Source organism: Lepidothrix coronata, unplaced genomic scaffold (assembly GCF_001604755.1).
Source record: "Lepidothrix coronata isolate B3197 unplaced genomic scaffold, Lepidothrix_coronata-1.0 Scaffold146, whole genome shotgun sequence".
In the NCBI taxonomy this organism is placed as follows: domain Eukaryota; kingdom Metazoa; phylum Chordata; class Aves; order Passeriformes; family Pipridae; genus Lepidothrix; species Lepidothrix coronata.
In genome coordinates this window covers 1,679,507-1,698,543 of record NW_016690326.1, presented here as the reverse complement: position 1 = coordinate 1,698,543, position 19,037 = coordinate 1,679,507, and the positions used below count along the sequence as shown (strand labels likewise).

The 19,037-nt window shown below is 62.0% G+C and overlaps 1 protein-coding gene across 4 annotated transcripts; it reads left to right on the top strand.

Moving 5' to 3' along the window:
* Window positions 1-152: 152 nt before the first annotated feature.
* Window positions 153-17,206, top strand: RNF44 (ring finger protein 44). 4 transcript variants are annotated; one of them, XM_017828220.1, is made up of 11 exons: window positions 153-232; window positions 12,193-12,373; window positions 12,758-12,974; window positions 13,473-13,640; window positions 13,818-13,994; window positions 14,180-14,341; window positions 14,419-14,543; window positions 14,702-14,789; window positions 14,934-15,055; window positions 15,165-15,264; window positions 15,512-17,206. In XM_017828220.1, the coding sequence occupies exons 2-11, from the start codon at window positions 12,267-12,269 to the stop codon at window positions 15,572-15,574; spliced, it is 1,329 nt and encodes a 442-aa protein (XP_017683709.1). In that variant the 5' UTR covers window positions 153-232; window positions 12,193-12,266; the 3' UTR covers window positions 15,575-17,206. The 4 variants fall into 4 exon arrangements, with proteins under 4 accessions (XP_017683709.1, XP_017683708.1, XP_017683711.1 ...); XM_017828219.1 differs by lacking the exon at window positions 153-232 and adding an exon at window positions 817-911; XM_017828222.1 differs by lacking the exon at window positions 153-232 and adding an exon at window positions 9,233-9,281.
* The last annotated feature ends 1,831 nt before the right edge of the window (window positions 17,207-19,037 follow it).

Sequence of the window (19,037 nt, the reverse complement as noted above, 5' to 3'; positions counted from 1 at the left end):
CGGCGGGGCGCGGGGGGGGGGGGCGGCGTGGCGCGGCCGGTTCCATCGGCGCGACGAGCGCGGGGGCGCCATGAGGCGGGGCTGAGGCCGGAGCGGGAGCGGCACCGGGAGCGGCACCGGGACCGGCACGGACACGGAGCCCGGCGGGCCCGGCTGCCGCGCCATGCGAGCGGGCTGAGCGGCGGGCAGCGCCGCGGCACGGCACCGAGCGCCGGGGGAGCGCCTCCCGCAGGTACGGGGTGCGGCGGCGGCCGCAGGCCCGGGCTGCGCGGACAGGGCCGGTGCCCGGGGTGGAGGCGGCGGGCAGGGCCCGGGGCCCAGGGAATGGGGAGGCCAGCACCGGGGCAGCGGGGCAGGGAGGACGGCGGGCAGGGCCCGGAGTGATGGGGCGGATGCAGGGCTGGCGGAGCGAGCGCGGCCCAGTGCGGCGGGGGCGGCCGGGCCGGGCCCGGCCCGGTGCGCAGAGGGGGCGGATGGCCGGGGCGGGCGGGGGCGGCGGCAGCTGCTCGGGGCACCGAGATACCGGGGGAGCGGCCGTAAAGCGCAGCTGGGCCCGGTGCGGCCGCACGGCGGTGGGAGGAGCCACTGGTGCCCGGAGAGCCCCGCGGGGAGAAAGGGCTCCGTGGCGGGGCCTGCCCGGGGCAGCGGGGACGGGGGCAATTCCTGCCGGCCCCGGGGGCTGCCCGGGCCTGCCCCGGCCCGAGCCTCCTCTTGGGGGCTCCCGCGGCCCCGGCCGGGCGGGGGTCGGCGGCTTCTGCCGAGGTTGGTGCTGTGTCCTTGCCCTGCTGCGCACCCCGGGGTGCCCCGTCCGCTGTGCCCCTGCACCCCGTGAGCTGTGCAAGCCCCGGCGTGTGAGAGGGGACGGGAGGGGAAGTGGTGAAGTTCTTCGGAAAGTTGCGTTTGGGGAAGAGGTAGGAAACAAATGGGCCTGAACTGCCGGGGCGGTGATGGTGGCATCCGGGGTGGTGGCAGTGGGACAGGCTGTGCCACCGGCCCTGCAGGGTCTGTGCTGGCAGCGTGGGCTGTGTGCGGGGCCCGTGGCAGCCCTGTCCCACGGAGGAGGTGTGGGATCGGGTTGTGGGCATCTGGGATGTGCCCCCGGGTTTGTTCTCCTGGGCAGTTGAACCCCGCGGCCAGGCAGGTGCTGTCTCTCTGTGCCCCTCTTCCCACGAGCATTGCTCGGTTTTGTGCTGGTGCCTTGTCTGCCAGCTCTGCACCAGCCTTGTGCTCCAGCACAACTGGCCGTGTGTCCGCAGCTCCGGAGCTCGTCCCCGTGCTCGCCTCCTCACCGTCCTGTGCCACTGCCTTGCCCATTCCCTCTGCCACCTGGGCTCATGTCGGCCCTGATGCCCCAGGACCTCGAGGTCCCCCTCGAGCTGGGGCCTCGTGCCCCGGGGAGATGGGCAGGGCAGAGACCGGCAGGGCAGGTGGGTCCCCGGGGCCAGGCAGGAGCCCCAGGAGGAGGAGCGGCTGTCGGAGGGGAGCCGGCTGCGTCTGATGTCACTGCGGTGCATGGTGGGTAATTATGCACGTTGCAATGAAAATAATAAGGCCGGCTCCATAGTGGTGTCTAAAAATACTGCTAATGCAGAGTGCTTGCCGGGCGCCTTTGTTTGTCACCTTTGGGTGGCTGCTTTGGAGCTGGGCGGGTGGCATCACGCCCCTCAGCAGTGGGTTTGGTTTCGCAGGTGGACTGTGGCCCTTCCATGCCTCCCTGCAGCGGGAGCAGAGACAGGGCAGGTGTTGGCATGGGAGGTGAGGCAGGAGGCACCTGTGTGTGTTTGGGAGGCTCCAGTGTCACTCCCCTGCAGATGTGCAGGGAATCTCAGTGGGGTGGCAGGGCTTTGTCCCCCCCAGCTTTGCTTGGAGCGAGTGCTCTGAGTGGTGGCTGTACAGTGTCCCAGCGACCATCCCTGATGTCTCCTGGCAGGTACCAGTGTGCTGGCCTGCCCAAAGGTGGGTCAGCATAGATTGGGGTTTGGGCCCTGGTGGTGTGGTCTGTCCATCACTGGCATTGTGTGGACAGGGCAGAGCTCGCTGGGCCAGGGTTTCTAGACCTGCCCCCTGGGGCTGCCTCTACAATGTGTTCTGGCATGACCAGGACTGTGGCAACTTGCTGCTTTCTGGATGAGCAAAGGCCAGGGGAGGGAGGGATACATGCCTGGAGTGGAGGGAAATGGTGTGATAGGTACTGGGTAGCACCTGGGTGCTGGCCCAGGGCAAGGACTGCCTGGCACACTGATCTCTGCTCCCTGGGCTCTGCCTGGCTGCTCTCTGTGCAGCTCTGGCTGCTGCTGTGATCCTTCTATCTGCTGCCAGTGCTGGAAGCTCCCACTGCAGTGGAGGGAGAGGCTTGCAGGGGTGATGAGAGCCATCTAGAGCCCACCAGACTGGCAGGGTGGCAGGGTGAAGGTGATGTGTGGCAGGGCAGCAGCAGAGGGCCTGGAAGGACAGGAAATGGGGAGCCTGTGTACTCGGGTCTCTGTGACGAGTCTCTTCCGTTTTGTGTGTGGAGAGATCGGAGTTGTGGTGGCTGCTCCTAGTTCTCAGTTGATGCTTCTGGTGGGCTCTGACTCCAGCTGTCAGTCATGGGAGGCTGAGCCTTGTCCCTCTTCACTGTGGAGCAAGTGGGGAGGTATCACCTTGCCTGTGTGCTGTGTTGCTTTGCCTTTAGGGTCATGGCTGTGTTTTTTGGGCCCCATGCTGGGCTCTCCCTTCACTGGAGGGGGAGAATTGCCACTGCCTCTGCTCTTGCCAGGCACTAACTCTGACCTCTGAAGCCACACATGGCAGTGGTGTTCCCCTGAGCAGTGAAACACACCATCCTTACCTGCTGCACTGCCTGGCTCTCTTTGGTGAGTGGGGAACAAGGAATGGGGAGAGGAGACTGCGAATCCCCATTGATCCGCAGCGTGAAAGCTGTGTGTTTGCATCTGCCTGCCCCGGACTGGGGCTCTGCGAGGGGAATTGATCAAGCTCTAAAACCCAGAGCCAGCTAATGAAATAGGGACTATAGATTTTTATTTTAAATGGAAGAGAGTTTACGAGAGATTTAATTATCCTTCGTTTATGGACCTGTTAGAGGAATGAAATAACAGCTGGCAGGTAGGGGCTGGGCTTCAGCTTGCAGCACTTTTCTCCCAGGTGTCTGCAGTCCTGCCACCGAGGGCAGTGTGGGGAGTGATGTGAAGTCACTCAGAGCAGAGCAGGACAGGGCAAAGTCCTGCTTGTCTTGCCAGGTGTCCCTGCTTCCTGGTGGGGGCTTCTGTGCTGAAATAATGGAGGGGCTAGCCCTGGGCAGTTGGGGCTGGTGTAAGAACAGCTCTCCTTATCCCTTGGGCTTTGTGTGGGCCTGTCCTTGCTCTGGTGGACATCAGGGAGTTCAGGAGGCTGTGTCCCTCCAGGTGTCACTTCCCGGGGCCGTGGACAGCGAGCTGTCACTGACACCCCTGTGCCTGCGCAGTGTGCAGGGTTTGTAAAGCAGAGCTGCAGAGCGCTGGGACTCACTGGGCTCAGCCGTGTGTCGGACACCAGCTGTAACGCTGTCACTACAGCCACTCCTCCTGTGTGCATCCACTCCACTGTCACGTGAGCCCAGCCACGGGCACGGCTCAGGAGGTGGTGGCAGCAAGCAGCACAGTGCTGGTTTTTGGTGGAAAAGCCTGGCTTATGGATGCTTTTAGTTTTTCATTTCTGAATCAAGGACCTGGTGCATAGCATTTTCCCACCATCTCTTGGCTCCCTGCTTGGACCAAGCTGGAGGAACATGGTTCGTCACCTGCCCTGTGTAGGTGAATGGTTGGCCAAGAGGTTTGCGTACCCACCAGGCAGGCATAGCCCACAGGGTGCAGTCTGATGTGGCCAGAGGCTGCTAAAACATCCAAGGAAGCTGCTGGTGCTGGGGAGCCCTCCCAAAGGCCCTCTGACACTGGTGTGCAGGAACTTAGGAGAGCCCGGCCCTGAGCCCTGTAGTCACGGAGATGCACAAGGATGTTGCATGGCTCCCTGAGACAGGTCAGTTCTGGAGGGGAGCAGCGTGGATCCGTGCTGTCGGCTCGCAGGGGTGTTGGGAGAAGCCAGCCTGCTGATTCTTTGGGCAGCAGAGCTGCACCATGGTGCTTATCCTTTCCTTTGCCCTTGCATCTGCAAGTCCTCAGTATTTCAGGGCAGGAGCCATTTCCTGGAGGGCATGAGCAGCCCAGGGTGCCCATGTGCAATATGGGGTGTTTGGGTTTTTTGGAGCAGAGTGGTTTGGGAGGGCTCCACACTTTGCTGCTTGCATGGCAGAGGGCAAGGCAAGCAGCGTCCCCAACAAGCAGCACTCATGATGGGCCTTGGGAATATTATTTTCCAGCTGCAGCTTGATTCCCTGGAGAGCTGGCCTCGCTGGCTGTGGAGCTGTAGCTCTGGGCTTTCCTTGGCTACTCTGGAAAGCAGGATGAAGGATTTCAGCTTGACCATACAGAGCAGAGGACTGGCCTGCAATGCTTTGTGTTAGGAGCTGCTTCCTCTTGTGTGAGCCTGTGTTGTGGTGATCCAGGCCTCCAGCACCTCTTGCTGTTGCCCCTGGAAAGGGAGGGCTCATGCTCTGATCCTTCTTTCCCCCAACCTGGCAGCGCCAAGCTGTGGTCCCCTCCGGCAGGTTGTCTTTTCCCTGCTGTGCTGGTGGGGCTCTCTGGCAGCTTTTTCATTTTGAGCCAAGTGTCTTAGTTGCTTTTCTCTCCGTGCCTGCGCTTTAGGAAAGTGGCGAACAATAAAAATCCACTGGCAAGAGCTGTAGCAGAGGTCAGGCAGCTCCTGTGCCCCAGGCTGCTCTCTTGTCACCGCACAGCCGTGCTTTGTGCGCGGGGGCTGTCAGCTTGAAAGTCATGTTTTTGCTCTTAAAGCCATCCCCAGGCACTGGTGTGGGGTTCTGTGAGTGATGTACTGGGGAGATATTGCAGCAAACCTCCTTCGCATTTAGGGCAGTGGTCACTGCCTGTTTCGATGCATCTTGTAAGCAGCCTCTTGACAAATCTTAAATCAAGGACAAAGGAGGGTAAGTGGTTGCTGAAAATCATGAATTTCTCTGAGCTCCTTTCTGAAAGTGATCGTTGCAGGTTGTCGGTGTCCCCGCAGGCTTCTTAAAATGCAAAACAAAACACCCAGCCCAACTTCCTGACTGTCACTAGTGCTTTCAAGAGACACTTCGTTTTGCTGAGTGGTAATGAAATTGGTCTTCGCCATCCACCAGCTCCTGGCTTTGCCTCTGGAGCTCCTTTGCTGGAGCTGCTCTGCCTGAGCACAGCTGGGGAGCAGTGGGGAAGGTGTCTGGAGCCCAGCCCCTCCTGCTCTTGGTCCCTTGCTTGGCAGATGCCATTAGCACTGTCCACAGCATGTAGCAAGCAGGCTGGACTCGAAGGGATGCTTGTGGAGAGGTGGCAAGTGAGCTGGGGACTCCAGGGATGCTGTGTGGGGATGGGGAGTGGGGACTGAATCCCTGCTCCCTGGGTTGGCTCTGCCCAAGGAGAGATTGGATGTGTTTTAGGAAAGGGCTCTTTGAAATGAGAACTAAAAGGTGAAATGCAGAGGAGTATGGAGTCCTGAACTGCAAGCTCTGTTGGTAGGAAGCAAGGGAAGGACTGTGGTGGCTGCCCAGGCATTTGCTCTTCTTCCCCCACCCGTGTGCAACTGAGATGTGGAACCTGTTTCTTGGTGCTGTTCAGCTACAGAGGTGCCTGAGCTGGACCCAGTTGCTGCACCAGCAGCCTTCTGGTCATGCTATTCAGGTTGTGCTGGTGTTTCTAGGGCAAACGAAGGAAAGTGGAGATATCTCTGCAGATTATTTACCCTGTCCTAAGGAAATGAAGGCTTGTGCAAGCTGCAAGCTTATTGTTCATTTGCGAGCATTCTCCTCTCTGCTTTGAACTTGCTGGATGGTGTCAGCTGGGGTAGGTGTTAGGTGTGTGGATGATGTCTCAGAGGTCTCGGCTTGCTACAGGCTCCGGCTCTTGGAGAGGAAGGTGCTGCTAGTTCTCCCTCTGCAGTGCAGCTCAGCCGTGCTATTAGACATCAGAGAATCCACGTGGGAGAGATCGACAGGAAACTGGGCGTTATCAGTTCCGCTGCCTGTGCAGCTACTCGCTCCTCATGTCAGCATCCTCCACTGTGTGTGTGGCTGGAGGCGTTTGATGGGAGTGCTGTCAGCCCGGGGGTGGGAGTGGGTGGCGTGTGATCAGGCGGAGGCGTCCTGCCTCCGCTGCCGGTGAACTCGGCTACACTGGGTGTGTGGAGCAGGGAGGGAGCCCCTCACTCCCGTCTCCACAGTGGAGAAGTGCTTCACCCTGCCAATGTGAGGGTGTCCCATGTCCTCTGGTGCTTGCACTGGGCCTTGGGTAGCACGGGGACACTCCTACTCCCCGCTCCCCGCAGCATAGGGAGCTTCTGCGTGCTTGGTGCTGGTTTCTTATCACCTTTTTCCAGGCACTGAGAAGAAGAGAGAAGGATCTGGGGCCTCTTCATCTCCCTGGACTTGTGTGAGAGACCAGGGAGAGCACAAAAGCGAGGCATTGGCATGTTGGGTGTCGGGGAGAGCATAGGGGGCAGAGCAAACCTCCAGTGGGAGATGCGCTCTCACCACTGGATCACCCTTGCTAATCCTGTGTCAGACCTGACCTATATATGGGGCAAAGGAGGCAGCATGCCTGCAGCAGCAGATGGTATCTTTAAGAGCCTGGGCTCGGCGAGGCTTCGTTCTGCTGGCCCCCAGCTCTTGGGAGGGAGAGGATGGGCCACCCGTTGGCTGCAGAGCAGTTGAGTTCAGCCTGAGCAGCCCCTGCAGGTACAGAGCTTTCTAAGGCTGCTGCCCGGCACTAGGCGTCCTGCTCACCAGAGGTGTCACAGGTCTTGGTGGCTGGGCTGGGGCCCCTTGTCCTGGCCCAGATGCACTGACCAGTGTCTGTGGCCAGCCTTGCTGTAGCATTGCTTGGGCTCCTGAAGTGGCTCTTCAGGCAGAACTTTGCACCTGGAGCACTGTGATGTTGGTGGCTGTGTTCCTGAGACAGCAAAGGGCAGGGTGAGCTGAGCCACTTCCACATGCCCTGGCCCTGAAGCTGCATGTGCAGTGCCCTGTCCATGCTGGCAGTGTGGCTGTGTCACAGGAATGATCCAGCCTGGCTGGGCAGGGAGCAGGAGCAGCATGTGAGCTGTGGTCCATCGATGGCTTCTCCCAGCGCTGTCCTGAGGACATCGATAGCTGCTGGCCACGGGGGAGCTGGTGACGCTGGAGCGGGTCCGCAGGGAGTGTCTGCACAGATATCCACCATCTGTGGCCTCTGCCTGCTGCCTCTACTCTGCCCAGGATCAGGCTGTGTCCTGGCAGCCTTGTGAAGGTGCAGTGCTGCCTGTGCTCACAAACAGTGGCAAGGTCAAAGGGCAGAGTGCTGTTTTCCTTCTCTTCCCTCTAGTCCCCAAATCTTGGAGCAAAGAGGCTGTAATAGAGCAGATCTGGAGGGTGGTTGTTCAGATCTGGGCTGATTCAGTCCTTTGGCTGTTCCTCCTGGGGTGCCTGTGTGAGCACATGAGTCTGACTCCATCATAGGTCTGCCCCACTGTGCTGCCTTCCTGTCCTGTGTCCCCTACCATGGGGACAGAAGCAGTTGGCCATGGTGCCATTGACAGTCGTAGAGGGAGTTTGCCCCTGGATCCTCCATGTCCTGGGAGGTCCTTGAGCCTGGTGTGGTTCCTCCTGCATTCCTGGATTTGAGGTGAGGAGGTAAGGGCCGTCAAACTGGCCTTGAGAGGGGCCTGGAGGGATCTGGGCACAGGGCTGGGATGGGGCAAAGCTGAATCCAACTGCTCATCGCAGTGATGAGCTGCTGAATTGTTAAATCGTTTAGCTGAGGTCTTCTTTGAAAGGGGTGATGCTACAAATTAATTAGCTCCCTTTTGGTTGTTAGCACTTTAAAACCCAGCTGTCAGGGGAAGGCTGGTTTATAGGCATTACATCAGGGCTGCCGGCTGGCTCGCTCGCCTACCTGGGAATTTCTAAGTGTGGTTGTAACCGGGGGAAATTTGGCTCGGCTGCAGCATCTGCCTCTCAGAGAAGCTGCTGCGATGCACTGCCCTGAGCAGGGGGGTCTGACTGGTGCTGAGCGGGGCTCTGGGGGCACACTGAGCTGCTGGCTTGTCTTGGTGAGCGGCCCCCGAGGAGCCGGCGACTCAGCCTCCCAAGCTGCCGGAGAACCGGGGGCTCAGCCTCCTGGTGTGTGGTTCCCAGGGAGCCGGTGGCACAGCCTCCCGTTGTAAGGCTCCTGGGAGCTGGTGGCTCGGCCTCCCAGCATACAGCTCCCAGCGTTAGCCACCAGCCAGGGGACTTGCTCAGGTGAGCTGCAGGTGTGCAGGAGATGGTCGACGTAGTTCCTGCTCCTCGTTTAATAACTGTGAGAGAGCTGGAGGCTTTTCTAAAGCAAAAGGGCCTTTTCTAGTACATAGAAGATTGTACAGCGTGAGACGTCCTGGCAGACCTGTCGGTAGGGCTTGATGTGCAGAGCGGGAGGGGAGCAGCTCGTCTGTGCTCCCGTCCCAGTGGGGGAGGTGGCAGGGGGGCCGAGCTCCTGCTTCCCCATCCCCTAGCCCGGACTTTTCCGCCCATCTGGCAGCGGGAGCACGGCGATGCCTGGGCACACGGTGCTGCCGTCCCTGCTACCCACCGGGCTCACGGGGCTGGGGCCCGGGGGAACACAGCCGCAGGTAAGATGCCCTCAGCCGTGGGGGCTGTTCCAGCAGGGTGAGGTTGCTGGGGCCGGGCCCCCTGAGGAGGGCAGCGGGTGCCCGGTGCCCCCGTTCCGGGCCCGACCCGGTGGTCCCGGGCGGGGGTCGCTGCCCCGCGTGGCGGCCCCGCGCTCCAAGATGGCTGCGGACCGTGACACGCCTGGTCACGTGGGACGCGCGCGCGCCGCGCCGCCCCCCCCCCGGTGCCCCCGGTCCCCCCCCGCCCCCGCGCGCGCCCCCGGTGCCCCCGAGCGCTGGCATCGGCCCGGCGCGTCCCGCCGGCTCTTAAAGGGACACGCACCCGCCGCGGCCGCCCCGCGCCGCGCAAAACAAAGAGGCACCGGAAACAGCGGCGGCGGGGAGGGGGCCGGCCCGGCGGGAGGCGGGCGGGAGGGAGGGAGGGGAGGGCCAGCGGCGGGCCGGCGGGGGGGGCAGGCCCGGGCCCGGCGTCGGCGAACAAAGAGCGGCGGGAGGGAGGGGGCGGGGGCGCCGCGGCGGCACCGGAGCGGCGGCCCAGGCCATCGGTGCAGGTACGTGCGGGCCGGGGGAGGCGTGAGCGAGCGGGGGCGGGGGCCGCCCCCCGGACCCTCGGCGGCACCTGTCCCGGGCGGCGGCGGCGGGGCCCGGCGGCCGCCTTTGTTATTGCTTTTGTTTGGCGCCGAGCACATGGCCCCGGAGCGGCCGCTCTTAAAGCCACAGCTCCGCGCCCGCACCGACACCGGCACCGGCGGGGCTCTGCGGCGGGGGCCGCGGCCCGGGGTGCGGTGCCGGGGGCCGGTGGCCGCGGTGCCTCCCCGGGGTGCTGCATGGCGGGGCGCCCTGTCGGTGCGCTCCGGGATGCGCCGCTCGCTCCGCCGAGCGTCGCCGTCCCGGAGATCCGGGAGCCGAGCTCGGGTCGGGTTTGGTGTCGGGGTCGGCCTTCCGAAGGGACTGCCGGTGCGGCGGGGCCACCGGTGACCCCGCTCCCGGGGGAGTGGCGGGGAAGGGGCTTCAGGGGAGCTGAGGGTGCCGGGACGGAGCCGGCGGTGGGGTGGCAGCACCGTCGGGGCGGGCGGCTCCCCCGGCAGCCCCGGAGCCCGGCTCTGCCCGAGCAGATGGCACCGGGCGTGAGCGCTGGCGCGCTGCTAACTTTGTTCTCGGCGGGGCCCGGGAGTCGCCTCCCTCCACCCCTCCGAAGGGCTGCGGGGATCGCGGTGCCCTTCGGTGCGGGGCTGCAGTGACCTCCGCGGGGTCGCGGCCACCCTGCCCAGGATGGCCGCTGGCTCCCAGCCACGAGTGCGACGGAGAGAGCCGGGTGTGCCCGCGTGGGGCAAGAGGGTGGGTGCCTTGGGGGTGCTGGTTGTGGCAGGATGGGGGCCGGGCCACCACCGTGTCCGCGAGTCGGGGATGTCCCGCCTCGAGGTGCCGTCCTGGGGTTCTGGGAGCCCAGGCAGCCCCCACTGCTCCGGAGGTCCCGCGAACAGGCGGTCCCGCGAACAGGCGAGTCCCTGTGTGGCTTCAGTGTGCCTCTGTGGAAGCACTGCCCATCCCGAAGCCCATCCCTGTGGTGTCTGGTCTAGAAGGTGCCCACCGGGTCACGCAGGGCCTTGGTACCACGTGTGCTTCGAGAGTGAGGATGTGGAACTGGAAGCACTAACAGCTCAGGGAGGCTTCTGGGGAGTGGGCTTAAACCTGGCCTGCTGCTGTGCCCTGGCCTCCAGCCCACACAGGGGAACACGGCAGCTAAGCAGAGCCTTGAGGGGGACAGAATAAACCCCCTGTGGGGCAGACCCCCCTTCCTTGGCAGCAGTCACAGACAGGTTCCTTGGGGTTTAGCCTGTGGCTTTTGCTTGTTTTTCCTTATTCATCTCAAAACAAAGAGAGAAATTTGCTTTCAGCTTTTACAGTAGTGTAGTAGATGGAAGTGTAGTTAAGAAGAGACCTGTGTGTGGCACAGAGCTCACCCTGGTGAGATATCACTGTGCTTGCCGATGCCCATCACCCAAAAGTGACATTGCAGCTTCTCGCTGCTGGGCTGAGACCCCCTCTCAACCTTGTCCTGGGGCTGAGCAGTGTTCCCCAGGCTTCAGGTGCCCTTCTTGCCTCCAGTGTGCCTTTGCCATGGGCACTGAGGAGGAGGTGGGGCTGAAGGAGCTGGTTTGGGAGGGCACCAGCCTGCAGGCAAGCTGGATTTAGGGGCAGGTGGGCTGCAGTGCCAAGGCCACGGCTGCTTCCGCTTGCTGGCTGCGGCTGTGGAGGCTGAAGGAAGCTGGGCAGTGGGAGGGTGCCCAGGGAGGGTGTTGGACACACATGGAGCCATGGAAGGCCCTTTTGGGACTCTGGAAACCAAAGCCTGTGCAGATGTCTCCTCTGTGCGGTGCCAAGCTTCACTGGGACTGGGGGGGCTGAACTGTGTGATGGGAGGGGGCTCTGATATGAGGATACCAGCCAGCCTGGGTGCGGGAGGGGGGATGGGGCAGGGCCAGGGCCAGGGCTCTGTTCCCAGTTTGCCTGCCTGTGTTCCCACTGTCCCACTGCATCTGGAAGCAGCTGGGGAAGCAGAGCTGCCTGCCTGGCTTCGACACAGCCCATGCCTGTCCCCTGCTTCACAGGGATGTGCGGCTGTGCCCTGTGTGCAGCAGGGAGTTGAGGTGCACAGCCCTGACACAGCAGGGCCGTGAGCCCCACTGCCCTCACCAGCCCCTGCGCCTGCCACCAGGGCAGTAGTGTCACTCCAGAGTAGGATGTGCGGGAGTCCAGCAAGAGAGAGCAGCCCCCAGACCAGCACTGGAGCCGATCTTGGCCAAGGACATGCTGGAAACCCCCCACGCTGTTGCTCAGGCTCCCCATTGGCCATCGAGCAGTCAGGATGCTGCCACAGCCTTAGGGCCCTTCACTACTTGCTTTTCTCTGTGCCAAAAAAAGTGCTTCTCTCTCACTCTGTGTCTCTGTCGTGCATGGGGGGGTAGCTCTGGCCATGCAGGGGAGGGACAGTAATGGGGGGATGGGGTGGGGATGGGCTCTTCCTATCCCCCTCAGAGCTGTATCCAGCTCCAGGAGAGAGGGTGGGTGCAGCAGCAAGAGCTCCAGCCATTGGCATTATGATTCCTGGGGGAGGGAGCAGCAGGCTGAGCTGGGGGGGACAGTGACTCTGGGCTGGCTCAGTGTCACTTGTGCAGGTCTCTGGGCATGAAAAGGGTGGTGTGACTCCCAGCATTTAGGGGCACAGCAGGGGCCAAGCAGGCTGAAATTCCTCTCTCTCCCCTTATAGCATATCTGTGGGTGCAGTGGCTGCCCCAGCCCTGCTCGGTGTCTCCTTTCTTCCCTCTCCCAAAGCAGATGGTGAGAGAGTGAGCTGGGGTGGTGCTGTGCTGGCTTGGGGCATGGGGAGGACTGGGGGCTCCTGCAGCCCTGTGCAGCCCCAGGGGTTAAGGTGCCGTGACCCGGCTGTCCTTCTCACAGGATCCAAGGTGCTGGTGTCTTTCCCTGCCTGGAGCCTGAGGTCCCGCGTGCCCATCCGCCTCCCGACGTCACCAATGCGACCATGGGAACTGGCAGTGAATAGGCGGCCGCCCTCTGCCCCTTTTGCCCAGCGCCATTTCTCGGGGGGACCCTGCAGCAGCCCCGACCACCTCCGGCGAAGGTACGGGGTGCAGTGCGGAGCCCTGTCCCCCACGGCGTGTGGGGCGCAGGGTCGGTTCTCTGGCCCTGGTGGGGCAAGGCACCGGCTCCCAGGCGACTTGGGGGGAGATTGACAGGGAAGCACATCCACCTGGCCTGGCTGAGGGGTCCCTGGGGAGCAGGGGTCCTTTTTGTGCTGCAGACACTGAGAGGGCACTTGCAGAGCGAGCAGAGAAGCTGTTTCTGGAGCTGCCCAGCCTGATGTGGCCTGGCACAATGCCCTGAGCATCTCGCCCTGGGCACTGGGCTGGCACTGACCCACCTGTAGCCACCCTGCCCGGGGCTGCGGTGCCCCTGGCCTGGGGGGTCACTCCTGCTCTGTTTCTCTCCTGCGGTGGCCCCGCAGCCCCCCTGCCAGGCGTCAGTGGGGACGACGTGACAGACCTCTGGCAACCCTGCTGGGCCAGGATGAGCCCCAGCTGCACCCTGCCTTCCCCCAGCAGCCGCACATCCCTGTAGATGAGCCCCGTGCCTACGCTCTTCCCAGCACGCCGCCACGAATGCTTCACCCAGCTGCTCACCCGCCCCACCAGAACCCATTCATGGTGGATCTGCATGACCAGGTAGGTACTGCAGCCCCAGCCCCACTCCTAAGTGTGGCCCTGGACTGATGTCTGGGATGGTGACATGTCCCTGAGTCCCCTCTGGCCACTTGCTGCTGGGAGCACCCAGTCCTGAGCCTGTTGGTGCTCTTGTCCTCTGAGCACTTAAATCCTGGGGTCCCTGTACCAGCTTGGGTGTGGCCAGGGTTGTCCCTGCTCCCAGTGACTGGGGATAGTCCCCTTGTAGGGTTGTTCATGTTACAACTGTCATTGTCATCTGTGGTGGCAGTGCTGGCTTGGAGGCTGTGCCAGCTTGTCTGTGGGGAGCAAAGAGGGGTCCAAAACTCCCTGAAACTGAGCCTGCGCTCAGCCCACTTCTCTGGCCACCACCAGTGGGACGGCGGTGCCAGGTGTTGTGTTCCAGTGCTGGGTGCTCAACACCCTGATGCCACTCTGTCATGATGGGGGCAGCTCAGCCAGGGCTGTATCCTGACAGTGCCCTTGGCGCCTCATCTTCAGGTGCACCAGGGACCTGTCCCTCTCTCCTACACGGTTACCACCGTCACGACGCAAGGCTTCCCCATCCACGCTGGCCAGCACATCCCTGGGTGCAGCACCCAGCAGCTCCCAGCATGCTCAGTGATGTTCAGTGGACAGCACTACCCGCTCTGCTGCCTCCCACCCCCGGTGAGTCATGGCAGGGGACACCTGGGGACAGCCTGGACCGTGAGTGCCCAGAGATTGTGTGGGTACTCAGGCCCACTGCAGTGCAAGTTTCTGAGGGCACAGGGTCTGTCTGTTGGAGACCCTGGGGAGGGGGCAGAGGTGTCTGACCCTGTTTTTTCTCTCTGTTTCTCCCCACAGCTGATTCAGGCATGTGCCATGCAACAGCTTCCCGTCTCCTACCAGACATTCCCCCCCATCATCTCCAGCGACCATTACATCCTGCATCCACCCCCGCCGCCAGTGCCCCCACACCAGCCGCCCCACATGGCCCCCCTGGGGCAGTTTGTACCTCTCCAAGCCCAGCATCCACGCATGGTGAGTTGGGGTGGGGGTACGGGTTGGGGATGTGATGTGCCCAACGAACACTACCTTGGGTCTTGTCCTTCTGCAGCCCCTGTGGGTCTGAGCTGCGGGTGGTGGGTGAGGGTGCCCAGGGTCCTGGTAGTGTTGGGGAGGTGTAATATGGGACGCTTCTCCCAGCCTAACTGTTTCCCCCACAGCCTCTGCAGAGGATAGACAATGACGTGGACCTGCGAGGGGAGCAGCACCCCATCGCGGGCTTCACGTACCCCCCATCTCACCACGCCCCCACGCTGTCGCCCTCCATGCCGCTGCATTACCTCCCCCACGACCCGCTGCACCAAGAACTGCCATTTGGCGTGGTGAGTCTCTGTCCTGTGGAGGGGTGGGGGACACTGTGGGGCTGGCACAGCTCTGAGTGCCCTGTCTCTCCCTGCAGCCATATCCCCACATGATGCCCCGGCGGCTGAACACCCAGCGGTACCGTCTGCAACAGGCGCTGCCCCCACCGCCGCCCCCTCCACCGCCACCCCCCTACTATCCGAGCTTCCTGCCCTATTTCCTGTGAGTACCGGGGGGATATGGTGTAGGGCAGGGGTGGTGTTGTGGATAGGGCACACAGTAACACAGTGTTGGCACAGGTGGCTCTGCCCCCATGGGGATGCCAGGGCAGAGGTTGGGTTTTGTGGCCCCACACTGACTGTCCCATCGTTCCCCCCCAGCTCTATGCTTCCTGTGTCGCCGACAGCCGTGGGGCCCACGATCAGCCTAGACCTGGATGTGGATGATGTGGAGATGGAGAATTATGAGGTGTGTAGGCTCAGCTTCCCCACAGGATGATGGGATGGGGGAGGTGGGGGGGGGTGGTGATCCCTCTGCTGGGAGGGGAGAGCCTGGAGGGGTGCTGTGCTGGGACATCAGATGAGCTAAGCCGGCCGCTGCATCTCCTTCCAGGCACTGCTGAACTTGGCTGAGCGGCTGGGGGAGGCCAAGCCACGGGGACTCACCAAAGCAGACATCGAGCACCTCCCGTCCTACCGCTTCAACCCCGAGAGCCACCAGTCCGAGCAGACCCTGTGAGTGAGCCCAGGTTGCACATGGGGGGCCTGTTGAGGTGCTGGGGGCCGTGGCTGGTGGTGGGGCCGTGGCTGGAGGTGGGGCTCTACTGACGGCTGCTTCCTCCAGGTGCGTCGTGTGCTTCAGCGACTTTGAGGCCCGACAGCTTCTCCGCGTCCTGCCCTGCAACCACGAGTTCCACGCCAAGTGTGTCGACAAATGGTTAAAGGTACTGCCTGTGCCCTCTATGGGGAGTGTGGTGGCTTCTTGGAGTGCTGCGGGTGCTGAGTGCTGCCTTTTGGGTGGTCTTAGTGCCTTGCAGCACAGGATGGATGCACTGGGAGTTGGGGTCAAGCACTGTGCCAGGCTGGATCAGGCATTCCCAGGATGTGGTTCCAGCCCTTGCCAGTGGGGTGTGGGTGCAACTGGTGCTGTGGGGTGCCCGCTCACTTGCCCTTGTCTCTGGTTGCCTGCAGGCGAACCGCACGTGCCCGATCTGCCGGGCGGACGCGTCGGAGGTGCAGCGGGAGGCGGACTGAAGCTGGCGGGCGCTGTGCCGCACAATTCGCTAGAGGACGAGGTCGCCGGGCTGGGGCGAGGGCCGCTGCCCACTGCTGGGGCCTGACCCTGCGCTTACCCCCCTCCCCAAAGCCTCTCCTTGGATGTGGTGAGCATTGAGCAGTCCGGGCTCCCGGCCAGCCCTCCTCCTCCCCGCCGGGGCACGGACTCGGCCGGACACCTGCCCGCTGCGCTCCCAGGGCCCCGAATCGTGTTGTGCTGGAGGTGGGAGGCGCGTGGCCGTGCCCTTCGTGCTCCAAAGACGCTGTTGTTGCTCCATCACTTTTCCAGGTCTTTGTACTCCGCTAGGGAATTAGTGGTTTTTTCCCTTTGTCACTATTTTTTTTTTATGATAGTTTTTTTTTTTCCTGTTTCCATTTCCGTCACGATTTTGGTTCCGTGGCCGTTTGCCCCAGGGGCGCGCAGGCAGCTCCTCCCCTCGGCGTTGCTCGAGGAGGACACAGGGAGGAGAGAGGAAGGAGTGCCGCAGGTTTGATGCCGGCGGCACCCCGAGCCAAGCTGGAGCGCCGGGATGGCCCCGGGACGTCCAGAGGAGGTGTGGCCAAGGTGGGACACCAGCAACCCTGCGGCATGGCTGGGGCAGGAAGGCAGGAACGCCTCTGTCCCTGCTCTCACATGCAGCCCGGCTCAGCCCCTTTCCTGCCTCAGGTGCCCTAGGGAGCCCCAGAGGGTTATGGCTGCTTGGGGTCTTTCACCAGTGGGAGGACGGTGCTGTCATGGCCCTGGCCCCTCTCCCTATTCATTCCCCTGTGCCTGGCAGCTCCCGGGGCTGAGTCATGTGGCATCCCATGAGGCAGCCAGGCCTGAAGAGGGATGCCACCCCCACATCCCCATGGCCATGGGCATGTGGTGTCCCCGGTATGCTGCCTGGCCCCTGGCTCCTGCTCTTGTTTCTCTGTCCCGACAATGTAAATCAAGGTAGCCCCGTGCCCCGTCCTGCTGGCTGGACGGCGTGGCGCGGTGTCCCCGGCCGGTGGGCAGCAGGGGCCGACTGGACTGCGGCGGGTGCCCCCCCAGCCCCCGGAGCAGGGAGTTTTATTCATAACCTCGTGGTGTATTTTCAGTGCTACCCTGGCCCTGCCCCGGCTGGCACTGGGGGAGCTGTGAGCAGCCCCCCGCTGCCGTATCCCCCTGCCCGTGCGGGGCTGGGCGACGGGGCTGGAGGAGAAGTTGCCACACTGCCACCCGGCTCCGTCAATCCCGCGTGGCCGTTGTTTTGCATGATTAATTAGCGAGGAGGGTGACGGGAGGCGGTGGCTGGGGTGGTGGTGAGAGCACCGCCCTCCCCTTGCGGCGCGTCGCTGACGCCTGGGAGCCTCCGAGCGGACGCCAGCCCTATGTAAATGTTCACAAATATGCATGCATGTCTGACCAGCTTGGAACGTGGTCTTGGCTACGTCTAGCCGGCTGTGGGGTGAGGGGGGTGGGGAGAGGGGTTTTTGTGCTCAGCTGATACTGCCATGCACTGTACTGCACATGTCCGCAACGCCACAGCAGGACCGTGAGACTTTCAGGGCCGTCCCTGCGGGGTCCGCGCCCCTCCGGGCGGGAGGCGGCGGCGGGGGTGGGGGGCGCCCGCGGTGGTGGCGTGTGCAGGGGGCCGGGGTGGGAGGGGGCCGCTCCCCGCGGGGCGGGGGGCAGGCCTGGGGCTGGCCCTCGGCCGGGTGCGAGGCGAGGGGCCGCGCCCGGCACACGGGTGGGCACGACGATGCCTGCAGGGCAGTGCCAGCCACCGGTGGGGCCGGCCCTGGTCACTGCCTGGTTGGGCACGGTGCCGGCGAGCGGCGCGGGGCGACAGGCCAGTCCCCTCGCTGCCCTTTCCCACCTCTCCGGCGGCCACGCTCCAGGGGGAGCGTCGAGGCCGAGGGTCCCGGCCTGGCGCCACCAGCTCCGCCGGGCACCGCTGGGCTCGGTGCCCCTTGAGCAGGACCCCGGCCCCCTCCCCGTCCCTCACTCAGTGACAGATAACCAAAGGAGTCCCCGTGCGCGCCCCCGGAGACGCCCCCCTCCTCCCCTCCCGCCCTCGCGGTGCCCAGGGAGCCAGGAAAGCCTTACGGTCCTTTGACGGCGACTCGAAAGCTCACAGCTCGTGTGCTGCAGAATTTATTCCAATGAGCAGCTAAAAGTATCATTTAAAAAAAAATAACAAAAAGAAAAAATGACAAAAAAAATACTAAAAAACAATTATTTAGGGTGTTTGTGATTGCTGACTGCGCTGTAGATACCACTGTTTACCAATGAATTCCTGTGGTGGGATAGTGGACTGTTTACTGTTCTATTATACCAGTCCCCGGGCCCTCCGGTGGGACCCCCGCGGCCCCCGCGGCTCCCCGGAAGGTGCTAGGACGTGTGTTCTGTGTTAGAAAGTTTTTATATATATATATATATATATAAATATATATATATAATTTTTTTTGCTCTGTTACTTGCACATTTTACAGTTACCTCATTTTTCCCATGTATGTATTTGAAAAAAGGCTAATATATAGAAAAAAAAGGTTCTTAAAGCTCTAAAAGTGTTTGTTTTTTTCCATTCCATTGGAATCATATTGGTTTTGTAGCATTTAACATAACTAGTATGTTGTATTATATATATGTGTATTATACTGATTGAAATTTTTAACAGATTTGTACTTTTTTTAAAATGAAAGTTGCTAGTTCTGCTTGACCAAGTAGTGCAATCATTATTTTTTTTAATGTTGTGGCTGATTTTGAGAGGGATATTCACTAATAAATGTATGATGTATACCAACGTGCTGTGCCCAGCTCTTGTCTCCGGGGGGGGCTTCAGAAGGGATGGGGTCCCCTGGTTGTTGCTGCACAGCTGTGTGGAGGTGCAGCAGCTGGAAGAGCCCCAGAGAGGGGCTTGGAGGGGAGTCCAGGGAAGCCTGAGGGAGGGAGCAAGAGCTACTACCCACCAAACCATGCCATTCCCAAGGCTGGAATGGGAACAGCAGTGTGTGCTGGCAGCCCAGAAAGCCAACTGTGTGCTGGGCTGCACCCAGAGCAGTGTGGGCAGCAGGGCAAGGGAGGGGATTCTGCCCCTCTGCTCCACTCTGGTGAGACCTGACCTGCAGTGCTGCATCCAGCTCTGTGGTCATCTACATAAGGACACAGAGCCCTTGGGAGCATGGAGTAGATAAGGGGACAAGCACCTCCCCTGCGGAGACAGCCTGAGAAAGTTATGGTGGTTCAGCCTGGAGAAGGTTGTGTGGAGAACTCACAGCCCCTTCCATTATCTACAAGGAAACCAGAGAGTGACTCTTCATCAGGAGTGGTAGTGATAGGACAATGTGGAATGGGGTCAAACTGAGAAAGAGTAGGTTTAGATAGAAGGAAAAAATTCTTCCCTGTGAGGGTGAGAGTTGTGGCTGCCCCATCCCTCAAAGTGTTCAAGGCCAAGTTGGACAGGGCTTGGAACAA

Excerpts from the sequence above, each read along its gene's own strand:
- RNF44 (XM_017828220.1), top strand. The coding sequence starts at position 12,267 with ATGCGACCATGGGAACTGGCAGTGAATAGGCGGCCGCCCTCTGCCCCT. Across the intron at positions 12,374-12,757 it reads CCCGACCACCTCCGGCGAAG|CCCCCCTGCCAGGCGTCAGT; the intron begins GTACGGGGTGCA and ends GTGGCCCCGCAG. Across the intron at positions 14,790-14,933 it reads TGGAGATGGAGAATTATGAG|GCACTGCTGAACTTGGCTGA; the intron begins GTGTGTAGGCTC and ends ATCTCCTTCCAG.